General features: G+C 39.8%; 1 protein-coding gene across 3 annotated transcripts in view; it reads left to right on the plus strand.

Annotated features, from left to right (window-relative positions):
* The window catches only part of PAK5 (p21 (RAC1) activated kinase 5), a 287,427-nt gene that overhangs the window by 237,537 nt on the left and 34,982 nt on the right, over nucleotides 1-14,908 (plus strand). For all 3 annotated transcript variants that reach the window (XM_081097391.1, XM_081097390.1, XM_081097389.1), the window contains exon 4: nucleotides 11,737-12,522. In XM_081097391.1, the coding sequence (XP_080953517.1) occupies nucleotides 11,737-12,522 (786 nt within the window). The remainder of the gene's footprint in view (nucleotides 1-11,736; nucleotides 12,523-14,908) is intronic.

The raw sequence follows: 14,908 nt of genomic DNA on the forward strand, positions 1-14,908 counted from the left end.
AGTTTCAATCGCACTGTACGTGCACGCCCGCATGTGGTATTTTGTGGATGAGCCACACTCAGGGGCCGCAGTTTGCTGACCACTGCCCTATGTGATACATTTTAGTGAATGTGCCTTCTTTTACTCCCTGAATGAGTTTATATCTCACCCTGAACTATGGAAAAATACAACATTTGTTCATACATGGTCAGCTCTACGGATACCCTAAAATCAAGCTGGGATGAGCAGTTCCATTCAAAGGTCTCGGTGCTCTGTCTCAGGCATTAGGTGCTCAATATCATTTTTTCTACCAGCACATTATCAGTGCATGTCGGGTTCATACCTCAAATTGCTCCTTGGTATCTCTGAAGCTGCTGTGGATATCCTGGGCTCCGTGGCCATCGCCAGTTATGAAGAATTAGCCTGGGCATACTTGATGGAAATACTAAGATAAAGTGTGCCCCTGCTTTAATTTCTGGTCTGCTTTCGAATTCTGGATCCACTATAATCGTTGTTATTATGATATATTCGTTAAGGTAATTCCAGCTGCTACATCTCAGGAAATAAGCTCAACAAAATACCTGGTAGGAGTGTATTTCTCAATCACTACACAGCCAATGTGAGTTTTTGCTGGGCCCTGGCATCCCCTTACCACTGAGAGTATCCTGCTAGATCTTATCCATCCTGCTAGAGAGAAGAAAAGGGATTCTTTGTAACTTTGTCCAGGAACATGATGCACATCTCATCCTCCTCAAATCCCATGGGTGAGAATTGGTCCTGTGGTCCATCTAGACGCAAAGAGTTCTGGGAAATGTGGCTTCTGGTTGGGGGTGGGGGAGTGGGGAGAGCACAGACCTTTGGTGGTCAATCTCGTCATCTCGTAGCATATTGCCACATTGAGTAAAAGTACTGATATCTATGCCCCATAGGGGAAGAGAAGGAAACCCTGTTTTAGTTCATTTTTATTTTTTATTGTACAATGTATCAGTGTTTAGAAAAGGTATATTGGTTACCTCTTGTGTCACATTTTTTAGACTCACCTTTTTCACTCTGGCCATTGCTGAGGCAACTGCTACTCACCTCAGTCTCACCATTTGCCTCTGCTTTGGGGCAGGGCAATCTCTTTACTGCCACCCTCTGGGACACCTGTGGGTGTCCCTCAGCCATTCTGAGGCAGGGGATTGGAGGCAGGTTGATAACTACGTCCATGTTCATTCCCTTGAGCTCTGAGACTCACTCTTCACAGCTTTTCAAAACACTGAGCCCTGATTGTCCACAGATAATCAGCTGGATAATTCCCCTTGAACAGGCTTCCCTCCTTCCTGCTGCACCGTCATCCCTGTCCCTGGACCTCACTTTCCAAAATATACTACTCACATGCAGGCCATTGTCTCGCTCTGCTTTGAGGAACCCAGGCTAGGTCAGATGAATATGGCACATGGAAAGCTTGGAGAATAATATGAAATGCTATTTATTAACTACCCAAGTTAAGAAACATATTGTGGATTCTTGTCTCATGTATCTCAGAGATCTCCCTGCGCTTAGAAATGATTCTTTGTTTGACTATATGAGTAAATTAATGAGTGGAACTACTAATGCAAACATCATTGTTCTCTAGACACTGAACTGAGAAACAGCCAGCAAACAGTAGCTAAATTTCCAACTACAGCATTCGCAGTCTCCAATGGACTTTTAACGCAAACATAAAATACTTTGGTCAATCTGCCTTGAGTTGACTTCAGCCTGGACACCTCACATCCCAAGCAGCAAGAACCAGGGCTATGAACTGCCCACATTTGCTTTGCCCAGTTAACAGTAAATAGAAAGTCGCCTTCAGGGATTGTCCATCTATGGAACTGGCCAATACTAGTAAATGTGCTGAATTCTCTGCACTTTAAGAAGCAGAGAAAACGGCAAACACTAGAACATTTTCCAATTAACTTAACGAGGAAATCTTGATTTCTAGGAAATTTAGAAAACCTTTCTTAAATACATCCTACTTTTTTTGTAATTTGCGTAGAACATAATAATTTTAGTTAGTAAAGGAGTTGGTTTCTTTAGATTCCACATAATTGACATGATTCTGCGATTTATTTAAAAGGGTCTTAATGGTTAGAAATCCGCACCACCACCTCCACTCTGAGATAACCTGCCCTAAGTCTCATATTTTCCTGGAATATGTGATTCTCAATTATTCACCCAATTCATCCCACCCCCTATGGTTACCAAAAGAAGTGGTATGTAGAACATGGAAAGAAAATAGAAGATCTGAGGTCTTTGGGCTTTAAAAAAGCCAGCCACGAGTAAGTCTTTCTTCCCATAAGGATCCAAGCATATCAAGTGTTCGTTTGCTGTGATTATGTTCTCAGCTGTTTCCAGCCACATTTTTTCCTAAAAACAAGGGAATTCGTTGCCCGCAAACAGGGCAAGAGTTTAGATAAATTGTTAAAAGCAGATACTTTCTGAGAGAGTCCTGGTTTGTTCTCAAGTCATGGGACTAATTTAGCTCATTGACCTCCTGGCAAGTGTTTACCCAGAAAGACAAAATGAAACACATTCTGGAGGAGGGTGGAAGATACTGTTTTTGAAAAAGAAATGTGAGGTCTTATTAGGGCAAAGCTGTTAATTACACACTCCGTTATTGTCAAGGTGGATACAGCCTGTGAGAGCAGAGGCATTTTTTCATCTCTTCCCGGGAACAAGGGGAGACAGCTGTTCTTAGGGACTGATCCATTATAGCTTATCACCAGCCGACAGCCCGAGGAAGGAGCGCCATGAAATATGTCCACTGTCACCGGGAGCCAGAACAGACGCCGAGCCAGTCCATGCACAATGGAAAGACAGTGAGAACCGTGGCGTCCACCTCAGATAGATTGGGTTACATTGATTCTTTGTAGTGCCTGGCTGTTCTGCAGCATGAAATTCACTGATCCTCTTGCAGTTATTCTACTATTGATCTCTATAAAACTGCACAATCTTGCTTTAATAAGCATCAGATACTGACAGTAATAAACAGTGGTTCTTACATTTTGAAGCCTGGTTAAACTGTGTTGTAAAATTCCGCACGTTTAGATTTCATGAATACCGGTCTGCCACTTCTGGTTCCTTAAAGGGGAGCCCATGCCAGAGAAACAAATACTGCCTCCGCTCTCCTTTAACTGGTCTTCCTGATTAGATAAGGCTATTAGACCCTTCTTTTTATTTATTTATTTATTTTTTCAATAGAAACGTTAAAAGTGCTTTATTCAAAGTAATGTCCATTGCTAGCTACACATTTCCTTCATCTTTCAGGTAATTTGTGGATACCGTCCCAATAGAACTTTTCTTGGTTTGAGGCAAACCATTCAGAGACCTAATTTTCCACTTCTTCATATGTTTTGAAGTGCTGCTCAGAAAGTGCATGTGCCATTGATCAGAACAAGTGGTAATCTGAAGGAACAATAGACCCTTCTTTTTAAAAACCCAGGGAGTGGGGCATGTCAACAATTTATGTCTAATAAACACTTACATCATGCAAGCCCCTTCTTCCTAACACTGACTTAGTAGTTTTCATTGCAAGAGGGAATGGCACGTGCTTTCTTAAGAGTGATCCGTTTATACCATCAGTAAACATTTCAAACACTAAAAAGGAGATTCAAGAAACTCTATGCTTTCGTATCTTTGATTTTTTTTAAATTATAGATAAAATTTTCTTCTTTTCAAATGCCTGCAACCACACCTCCCTTCTATGGTACTCGGGTTTTATTCATGAATAATTCTGAGATTCAGAGCTTCACAGTAAGATCATGATGATACAGAAGCAGGAGTTCCAACATGATGAAATCTGTTACAGTCTTCATTTTGGTTAAACATAATAAATATTACACCTTCATAGGAAACAGGAAACTTAAACAGTATGGCTTCCAACAGCCAACTATAACATCATATAATTTTAACATAATATGTACCTATATATTCAACACTGTATGTACATATTAAAATATATTTAACACTACACTCTTTCTATATATAAAATATAAAATCCCACTATACTGAAAAAGCAATCTCAGTTTAACATTTTCATTATGAAAGTAATCCTGATTGTAGAACATCTGGAAAATACAATAACCCCATTGAGTTAACAGTAACTAGCAGACAAGCTGGGTTGTTGCCTGGGAGCTTGTTTGAGATCCAGAACCTCAGGCCCCCTCCTGAGACCAATTGGATTAGAATCTGCCTTCAACAGAATCTCCAGGTAATTTGCACATTAAAGTTTGAAAAGTACCTGTCTAAAATTTAAATCACCCTAGTCTCCCCACTTAGAGATGACTACTTACAATATTTTACTGCCTTTCTATTAACCTTTATATATATATATATATATATATATAGTTTCAATATTGAGAATCTAACTTTGTTAATATTTGTGACTCAGACTTTACATTTTTAAAAAGATAACAGAGTGTTAATCATGATTTGAAAGTATTTCATTGTTTTAGATCTAATGAGTAGTATTGAATATATATTAACAGTTGTAATTATTTTGAAATACATCTGTTTAAATTTAAGACATTTGTATCTAAAATTACTAATAGTCATTTTTAAAGTCTTCTACATCAATTATCCTTTTACATTCGACATATGAAGCTGAGATTTATTCCTTCTTTATGTTGCTTGCAACTTCTTTTTTTACCTAAATTATTATCAGCCTAATTTAAAAGTAAATTTTACCCATAAAATTGTTAAATAATTACCATTTATTAGTACTTACTGTATGCGAAGAATCATGCCTGCTTTTCACACAAATTATTTCATTGAATCATCAAAATAATGCTATAAGGGTTTGTTCTTGCCATTTTATGTATTAAGAAACTGAGGCTTTAAAACATTAAGTAAGTTGCTCAATATCATATTGCTATGAGCCTAAGATTCAAAACAAAGATAACAAATATTACATTGTTTTTTAAAAATGTTTTTTCCCCCTCAGTGGATAGTCTTTATTTTTTTTTTCTTAATAGCATTTAGCTCATACCAATACTAATATTTCTACTTCCGCATTATAAATATAAAGAATTTATATTTATAATAATTTATATAAAGAATTTATATTTATAAATATAAACAAATATAACAAATATAAAGAATTCTATTTATGAAGTTTACCACTATAATTTTGTATATGAACTCAACATACTTCTCTGGATGGTGGGAATGCAGACTGATGCAGCCATTATGGAAAACAGTATGGTGTATCCTCAAAAAACTAAATGTGGAACTGCCATTTGACTAATCTCACTTCTAGGATTATATTCTAAGAAACACGAAACACCAATCAGAAAGAATGTATGCACCCCTATGTTCATAGCAACGCAATTTACAATAGCTAAGATCTGGAAACAGCCCAAGTGCAGTAGATGAGTGGATAAAAAAGCTGTGGTATATTTACACCATGAAATGCTATGCAGCAGTAAAAAAGAAGGCTCTCTTACCCTTTGAGACAGCATGGAAGGACCTGGAGTAATTATGCTAAGTGAAATAAGCCAGACAGAGAAATGCAAGCATTACATGATCTCACTCATATACGGAATCAAATGAACAAAATAAACTAACAAACAAAATAGATGCAGAGTCATAGAAGTATGGAACAAACTTTGAATCTCAGAGGGAAGGTGGGAGTGGGTGAGTGGATGGGTGGGTGGGAAGAGATCAACCAACAAACTTATATGCATATATATGCACTAGGGGCCCAGTGCACAAATTTGTGCACCTTGAAAGGAACTGTGGGCCACCGTGGGCACAGGGACAGGTCTTGGCCAGTCCTCTGTGCCCCTTCCCAGCCCCTCCCGCCATGGCCCCAGTCCTCTGTCTGTTGGTAGCCCTGCTCCTGCTGCCACCGCTCCCATGCGCTGATGGCACTGGCTCTGCTAGCACCTGCTGACAGTGGTCATTGACCCATTTTTGAGGGGTTATGATATCACACATCAAACCTTTGCATTGCCAACTGGTGCTAATTTCGTTAGCTCAAGAGCCTGAAGAGAACCTTGGGAAGAAAGCTAGACTGGGAGAAAGTGGACTTGGGTTTCAATCCCAGGTCTGTGTCATACCAGTTGGCAAAGTCAACTGAGTCAGTTTTGCTCAATAAAAGGAGAAGATGACCTAGATGGTCTCTAGATTCCTTCCACCATTAAAATACTGGAAATGATTCTGTGGTCCTAGACCTGAATATTTCATGTATGCAGAGGTGGGAAACATGAAGGTAGACAGAAAAGATTAATTGAAATGCTAAGACAGATAGCATTTAGAGAAATGATTTCCCCCCCCTCCTAGGATATAGACCCAAAGATAACATTAAATATGAAAAATTCTAATATAGTTAACTATTATTTGGCAAGTTCAGAGTCGGTCTGGATAATATTTTTTGTAGAAGGATTTTTTCAAATAGGTCTGATAATTCAGTAGATACTTAAAGACCTTCGCACACCTTACAGTCATTGTTCATGTGGCCCATCCGTTAACACAGATGCCTGGGATGAAAAACGCCAGAAAGCTACCATGAATTTCTTATGTCATTTTCTTTGCGTCACCTGCCTATTGTTCATAAGCGAGAATAAGAATATGCACAGGGTAACTTCTATCCAGAATTCTGGCTAAAAAGACTTTTAGTTGGTATGCTGTGATATAAACAAACTGATGCTATTTTCTTAAAAATCCCTGCAAATAATAGTGAAGAGGAGACCAACCGTTTAAAACCACAGAGAGTAACAGTACATGTGTCTAACAGGGTTTGGAGAGCATCCTGAGCAAATAGAAAGAGAGGTTGTAAACAGGTAAAATACACCTGAAATGCAATAGGAAGCTGCTCAAATAGACATGATATTTTTGAGGGTGAATTATTAGCATTCATATTGAATGCATTAAAAGATGCCCATTTCATCTTTTCCCCTTCCTGGGCTGCTCACTCTTCCCTATTCACATGTATTATTCCTCTACATTTATCTGTTGGGGTGAGCATGAAACATTGCTGCTCTGAGAAAATGATGTTATAGTTGGCTGTTGGGAGCCATACTGTTTAACAGTTTCCTGTTTCCTATGAAGGTGTAATATTTATTATGTTTAACCAAAATGAAGACTGTAACAGATTTCACCATGTTGGAACTCCTGCTTCTGTATTGTTTCTTAGTTTATTTTGTTCATTTGATTCCATATATGAGATCATGTAATGCTTGTATTTCTCTGTCTGGCTTATTTCACTTAGCATAATTACTCCAGGTCTTTCCATGCTGTCTCAAAGGGTAAGAGAGCCTTCTTTTTCACTGCTGCATATCATTCCATGGTGTAAATATACCACAGCTTTTTTATCCATTCATCTACTGATGGGCACTTGGGCAGTTTCCAGATCTTGTAAATTGCGCTGCTATGAACATAGGGGTGCATACATTCTTTCTGATTGGTGTTTCATGTTTCTTAGAATATATTCTTAGAAGTGAGAGTACTTGGTCAAAGAAGCACACACACACACACACATACATACACATACACACATACACACATACATATACCACTGTCTGGGGAAGGCTCCAACAGAATATCACTAACTTTGGCAATCAGCCAATCAATTTATACCCTCCCATATACAACCACAACATATATAATGGAACACTATTCAGTGATAAAAAGTAATCATGAAAAAATATGCCATTAATTCACAGAACAACCTGGATAAACCTCAAATGCCTTATGCTAAGTGAAAGGAGACAGACCAAAAGTCTCCAGAGTGTGTAATTTCATTCATATAATATTCCAAAAGAGGCAAAACAACAAGGATGCAAAAAAAGGCCAGTGATACCAAGGGTTTTAGAAGGTAGTGTCTGACTAAGGGAAGCTCAGGATATTTGGGGTTAGCAGGGGAACTAATCTGTATGGCACTGTAATGGTGAATACATGATGCTTTGTATTTGTCAATACCCACAGAACTTTCCAGCACAAAGAGTGCACTGATGCATGCATTTTTTAAGTCGACCAGAAGATCAGAGGATCCCAGGATGGAATGCAGACTGTGACCACCGCCCCCCCCCCCAAAAAAAATCTAACTATTACCTATATCTGACTAACATAATCTCATTAAAGGGAGTGTGGGGGGAAAAGTAACTTTGGAAAACAGTGTTTTGAACGGAAACTGTAAGACCAAAGTAAAAAAGAACTCTATATAAGAACTATACTCTGGCTGGCTGTTGTTTCCCATGCTGGTATGGGTCAATATTCAGAAGCCTCTGTACATGTATACTGGGATTGAATAAGTAAATGAGTAACAGGTGGTGAGATCCAGGTTTTTCACTGTCAGAACCAGGGGGAGGGGCAGTTACAGATAAGGGGAAAGCTAGAATGAACCATGCTGGTACTAGACTAGGTTCAGAGACAATAGTATAAATTCATGTTTAGCTTAATATAGACACAGATGGGTAGATATAACTATAGAAGTGTGCATTTACCTGTGTAAGTATACATGTATACATTTTCTCATCATGTACATAAGAGGGCCAGGAAGCTATGACACACCCGGCATCCAGATTCTAGTTTCTAATATCATTCTCCAATAACAAGGCTCCTTGGGATAATGGCTGATTTTAGGGCAAAGCAGGGACAATACAAGTTAAGCCTTGAGAATATTAGAGTGACAGAAAGTAAGAAGTATTCAAAAAAAAAAGAAAGAAAAGGATGGGGGACTTGTCAAAGTGACATAGCAGCCAGCCTTAGAGAATTCTCAATAACCAAAGATGGAACCATTTGAGCAACAACACAAGTAACATAGCATTGGCTTATAACCCCAAATATAAGTATCCATGATTCCATTCATATTAATACAAATACATGATTGAATAAATAAGCAAATATGGAGAATAGATAAGACCCCTGTGCATAAGAATTCAAAATACCCTCCTCTTAAGGGCTTGGCTCCTCTTCCCTTGAGTATGGGCTGCACTGTCTTACTTCCAAAGAGTGAAATATGGAAAGGGTGTGGGATAATGTAACTTCACAGTGTGGAAAACTGGCAGACACTACCTCAGCCAGGTGATCAAGGTCAGCATCATCAGCGATAAGTCATGTTGGTGCTGTGTACCCTGGATATGATGTAATGAAACTGGTTCATTACTTTGTGGTCTTCCTCCCCAAAACCAATAACCCCTGTGTAATCATGAGCAAAACTTCAGACACCCTCAATTGAGGGACATTCTGCAAAATACCTGACCAGTACCTCTTAAAACTGTCAAGGTCATCAAAAACACGGCAAGTATGAAATTTTGTCACAGACCAAAGGAGACATGACAAATATATGTAATGACATGTACTGGGCGGGACCCTAGAACACTAGGAAAAAGGTGAATGAAATCTGCATCAATTGTGGAGTTTAGTTAATAGCAATGCAAGGTGTTAGCAATGGGGAAACTGGGTGAAGGATGTGAGAACTCTATCCTCTTTGCAACTACTCTGTTAATCTAAAACTATTCAAAAATTAAAAGTTTATTCAAAGGAAAATGGTAGAGACCAAAAGTATTAGTCCAGGGCTAATTTGGAGAATGGGACAAGACCTTGTCTTTCACTATATATCCATAGTGAAATGGATATATATGTCCATTTCAGAGAGGAAGGGAGAGGGAGCGAGAGATAGAAACATCAATGATGAGAAATTATCTTTGATCTGCTGCCTCCTGCATGCCCCACACTGGGGATCAAGCATGCAATCGTATGTGCCCTGACTGGGAATTGACCGTGACCTCCTGGTTCATAGGTCGATGCTCAACCACTGAGCCATACCAGCTGGGCCATTATGTATAGTTTTATAATCACTGATCTAGGAAAACATTTTCTGGATAACTTTGGCTTTCCCCCAGTTTAAAATCTTCTTCCTATTGTACTGACTGAGATGGTGTTGAACTCCTTGCTATTTGCTCAAAGACATTTTTATCTTAAAATCCTGGAAGTCTGAAGCCACAACACTTTGTTCTTTGTTCTTTTGTCCGCCCCCAACATATTTTGCTGCAAACCATGTCATCATCAAGGTGCAGCCCACTGGCTTTGTAAGTGGTTTGTGACTTCCTTCTGTTCCTGGTATTCCGGTTCTATTTAGGTCCATTAAAGGGAGCGTGTGGGCTTCACAATTTGTCACCAAGAGTCAGGTACACCTACCTCATTACCAAGCCCCCAAAATTCAGTGATGATGCTACACAGAATTGTGGCCATAACAAGTATTGCAGTTATCTAATCTAATAAAAGAGAAACATGCAAATTGACCATACCTCCACTACACCCACAAGCCATGCCCACAAGACAATCAGGAGCAAATATGCAAATTAACCCAACTAAGATGGCGGCAGCCACGGAGCTGGAGTGAACAGGAGGCTTGGGTTGCCCCAGCAATGGAGGAAGCCAAGCTTCCCACCTGCCCTGCCGGCGCTGAGCTCCGCTCAAGGCTACAAAGTTTCAATTATAGAAGATAAATAAATCCCAGATACCTGCTTCCCTCCGCTCAAGGAGGTGCTGAAAAAAAAAGAAAAAAAGGAGGGGCTGGGAGCTTGGGTCACCGGGAGCCGTGGCCAGCCTGCAAACAGTCATCAGCCCCTCACCCAGGCTGGCCAGACACCCCAGTGGGGCCCCCACCCTGAAGGGGAGCCGGCCTAAGCCAGCAGGTGGACATCCCCCGAGTGGTCCCAGACTGCGAGAGGGCACAGGTTAGGCTGAGGAACCCCCCCAAGTGCACAAATGTTTGTGCTCCAGGCCTCTAGTATACTTAATAAAACATCACATTTGATCATGAATTAAATCACATGAGTGATTTTCATGCTGCTCCCTGTTTACAGTTCAGAAAGTTCTGTTTTCTTTTAGAAAATCTATAACTTCAATTGTTATGCGTCTCCCATGAAAAGGTAAAAAATAAAAAGTGCAAAATTTCTGGGTGTGCTACTATTCAAGTAACAATGTTTACTGGGTTTGCGAATAATCTGGATAATGAATATAAAAACATAATAAAACTCCTTTTACAACCAAACAATTATAGACTGTTAAAATTATAACACCAGCTTATTGTTAGGTGGTTAGGGTTGATTATTTAAGCAGAGGGATTTCCCATGAACTGGTAAATAAGATAATGCTAGCCAAAAATAGTCTCCTCAATGGCTTTCTTTTCCATTTTCCCCTTCATTCTTATTGTTGACACTATTGCAAATGTCCTCATTTCCCCCCAACTGGCCACCTTCCACTAAATGGTTTTTGATGTTTAATTGATCTTTCTGTTGAGATAGGTAAGGAAAGTTTTACAATTTGAGATTATTATTTAAATATTTTATTTCACCACTGAAGTCAATCAACAGTTTTTTTGGTTTTTAATTTTTTAAGTTTTTTTGTTGGTTTGTTTTGTTGGTCCTCACCTGAGGATATTTTTCCATTGATTTTTAGGGAGAGTGGAAGAGAGAGGGAAAGACAGAGAAACATGGATGTGAGAGAAACACAGACTGGTTGCCTCCTGCATGCACCTAGACTAAGGCCCTGGCCCCGCAGGAGCCTGCAACCAAAGTATGTGCCCTTGACTGGAATCAAACCCGGGACCCTTCGGTGCGCAGGCCAACGCTCTATCCACGGAGTCAAACCAACTAGGGCTTTAAATCATTTTTAATGATATGTTCCTCTGGGGTCTGTTTTCCTCTGGTTTAAATTGGATGGGGTGGGCATGGGATTCCGCTATCAATTGTTTGCTTTAAACAGTATTCTCTTTATTATTCCCAGACAATCGTTCGAGGAAACAAACCCTGCCAGGAATCCTCCATCAACGGCCTCCTGGAGGATTTCGACAACATCTCGGTGACCCGCTCCAACTCCCTAAGGAAAGAGAGCCCGCCCACCCCGGACCAGGGCGCCGCGGGCCATGGCCCAGGCCACCGGGAAGAGAACGGCTTCATCACCTTCTCACAGTATTCCAGCGAATCCGACACCACCGCCGACTACTCCACCGACAGGTACCGCGACAAGAGTCTCTATGGAGACGATCTGGATCCGTTTTATAAAGGCAGCCATGCGGCCAAGCAGAATGGGCACGTGATGAAAATGAAGCACGGGGAAGCCTACTATTCTGACATGAAGCCTCTGAAATCCGACCTGGCCCGATTCCCCATCGATTATCACACACACTTGGACTCACTGAGCAAACCCAGTGACTACAGTGACCTCAAGTGGGAGTACCAGAGGGCCTCGAGCAGCTCGCCTCTGGATTACCCGTTCCAATTCACGCCTTCCAGAACTGCAGGGACCGGCGGCTGCTCCAAGGAGAGCCTGGCCTACAGCGAGAGCGAATGGGGGCCCAGCCTGGATGACTACGACCGGAGGCCGAAGTCATCGTACCTGAATCAGACCAGCCCACAGCCCGCCATGCGGCAGAGGTCCAGGTCGGGTTCGGGGCTCCAGGAACCGATGATGCCCTTCGGAGCAAGTGCATTTAAAACCCACCCCCAGGGACACTCGTACAACTCCTACACCTACCCTCGTTTGTCCGAGCCCACAATGTGCATTGCCAAGGTAACGTCCTCTGCCTCCTTGCCTCCAGAGTGGGGGACCCTCCACCAAGGTGGTGAGAGCACCGCCTTCTTATATAGTCAGATTCTCAAGTGCTGGGTTGCCTTGTAAGTGAGAATCCATATGGAAATTCTGATTTCCATCCCCAAGCCCCGAGAGCCGAAAATTTAGGGCAAGACACATTTATTCATTAAAGTAAAGGTCTGTGGGGAATCCTCTATGGGGTTTCTAGTTAAAAGGCAAAAAATCGTGTTTATTTGAAAGAGAACCTAGTACAACATGAGCACATTGCATTTATCGTAACGTCTCTGTGAAGGAGTATATGATTGTAGATCGTTAGATGGAATAATACAGTGATTCCTGCATTTTGAAAAAAATGTATGTGGCTCTGCTGAAAAGGAAAAAAAAATCAGGATAATGCGGTAAGTTTTTAATAAAGTTAATATTTTATTCCACCTGAGGGACAATTCTTCATTTGAGAGTATGTTCTTTCTATTATTGTTGTCTTGAAATATCTTTTTTGTTTGTTTTAAATTTGGGGATGATAGATAGAAGCTGGTTGCTGGGCCTTTTTCTGTGCTTTTTATTTTCTTTTGTTTTGTTGTAACTCCTTTGTTGGTTAAAAAATAAGTTTAAATGTCAGCTGCTGCAAATTCTCTTTGAAATTTGGGGACCACTGTTGTAGCAGTTCCTGAACCTGAACGTACTCACTTGGAACAATACCTTGGAGAGTGTGCAAGTGGTTTATTTTCCCATGGTAGCTTAGAAATGCTCCTGCTACCTCAGCTGCATGGCGAAGTGAAAATGGGGCATTTGGTGGTGGGCTGTGGATTCCATAGAGGTCTCAGACTAGTTGAGAGGGACGTGACTTCTAGTAGCGTGATCATGTATGCTGTACCAAACTCTCTCTTCAGCAACTTGATGGGAGGAGAGCCCTGGGGGGATGTCCCCTTAGGGGATGTCCGACTGCTTGTTTTATTGATTGTAGATAGTCAATATTTTTCTTTGCTTACTATTTCTCATAAACCCAACCCAATGTGTTGAAGTCATGCTAGTAGTGACTTTAACCATACTTTAAAGAAAAAAAAAAAAAAACAACAACAGAAAAAACTCTCACTTTAGTTTCCAATACATAAAATGAGAAACAAAGAACTGAAATATATACATCTAGTTAAAATTTAAATATTGAGAATGTTTTTCATCTCACGATGTGAGTTATTTGAACTCCCATGATCAAGGTATCATGACTGCCTTTACTTCTTATGTTCTTACCAGGGCAATTGTTGGAAAAGAGGTCTGTCTAATTGACCAACACAGAAAGCTCATACACATGATGTATGAGATAGTTTATTAGATTTCCTGTGCATATCACTCACCTGAGGGAACCCCTTTGTAGTTCTAGAGTGAAATAAGGGAATCAACACATTCCATACCTGAACCTGGTAATGTCCGCAGGTTTTGAACAGCAGTGGTTACTTTATGTAACAGTAAAGAATGTTTTTCAGCTTCACTGAGGTATAATTGACAAAATTTAAAGATAATTAAAATTTACAACATGATGATTTGATATATGTAAACATTGTGAAATTATTCTCTTCTGACATAATTAAGACATCCATCACCTTACATATTTACTTTTATCAGGGGGCGAACATTTAAGTTCTAATCTCTTTGCAGATTTAATTATACAGTAGAATTCTATCATCATCATGTTATACATTAGATCCTCAGACCTCATTCATCTTATTACTAAAGATTTGTACCCTTTACCAACTTCTCCCTCCTCACCCTTGTCTCTGACAATCACTTTTCTATTCTTTGTTTTGATTTCTACCTTTTTTTTAAAAAAAGATTCTACATATAAGTAATATTTCACTTATCACAATGCCTGGCTGGTACTCTCATTTATTGCAAATGGCAGAATTATTTCTTCTCTTTTAAGGCTGAATAATATTCTATTGTATATATATTTTCTTGATCCACATTTTATTGAACCATTCATCTGTTTATGGACACATGACTTGTTTCCATACCTTGACTATTGTTAATAGTGCATTGGTCATGGGGGTATAGTTATCTCTTCCACATAAAGATGGTGTTTCCTTTGAATATATATCCAGAAGTGGTAGTTTTATTTTTAATTTCTTGAAAACCTTTATTCTAGTTCCCATAGTGGCTGTACCAGTTTACATTCCCATCAATAGTTACAATGGTACTTTCCCCCCACATCCTTGCTAACATTTTAAATCTCTTGTCTATTTGATAATGGCTATTCTAACAACTGAAAGATATCTCATTGTGGTTTTGATTTATAGTTTTCTGATGATTCTGGTATTTGTCATTAGTGATGAAGAGCACCTTTTTATGTATCTGTTGGAGATTTGTATGT

The sequence above is a fragment of the Myotis nattereri genome, assembly GCF_964212035.1.
Source record: "Myotis nattereri genome assembly, chromosome: 8".
In the NCBI taxonomy this organism is placed as follows: Eukaryota; Metazoa; Chordata; class Mammalia; order Chiroptera; family Vespertilionidae; genus Myotis; species Myotis nattereri.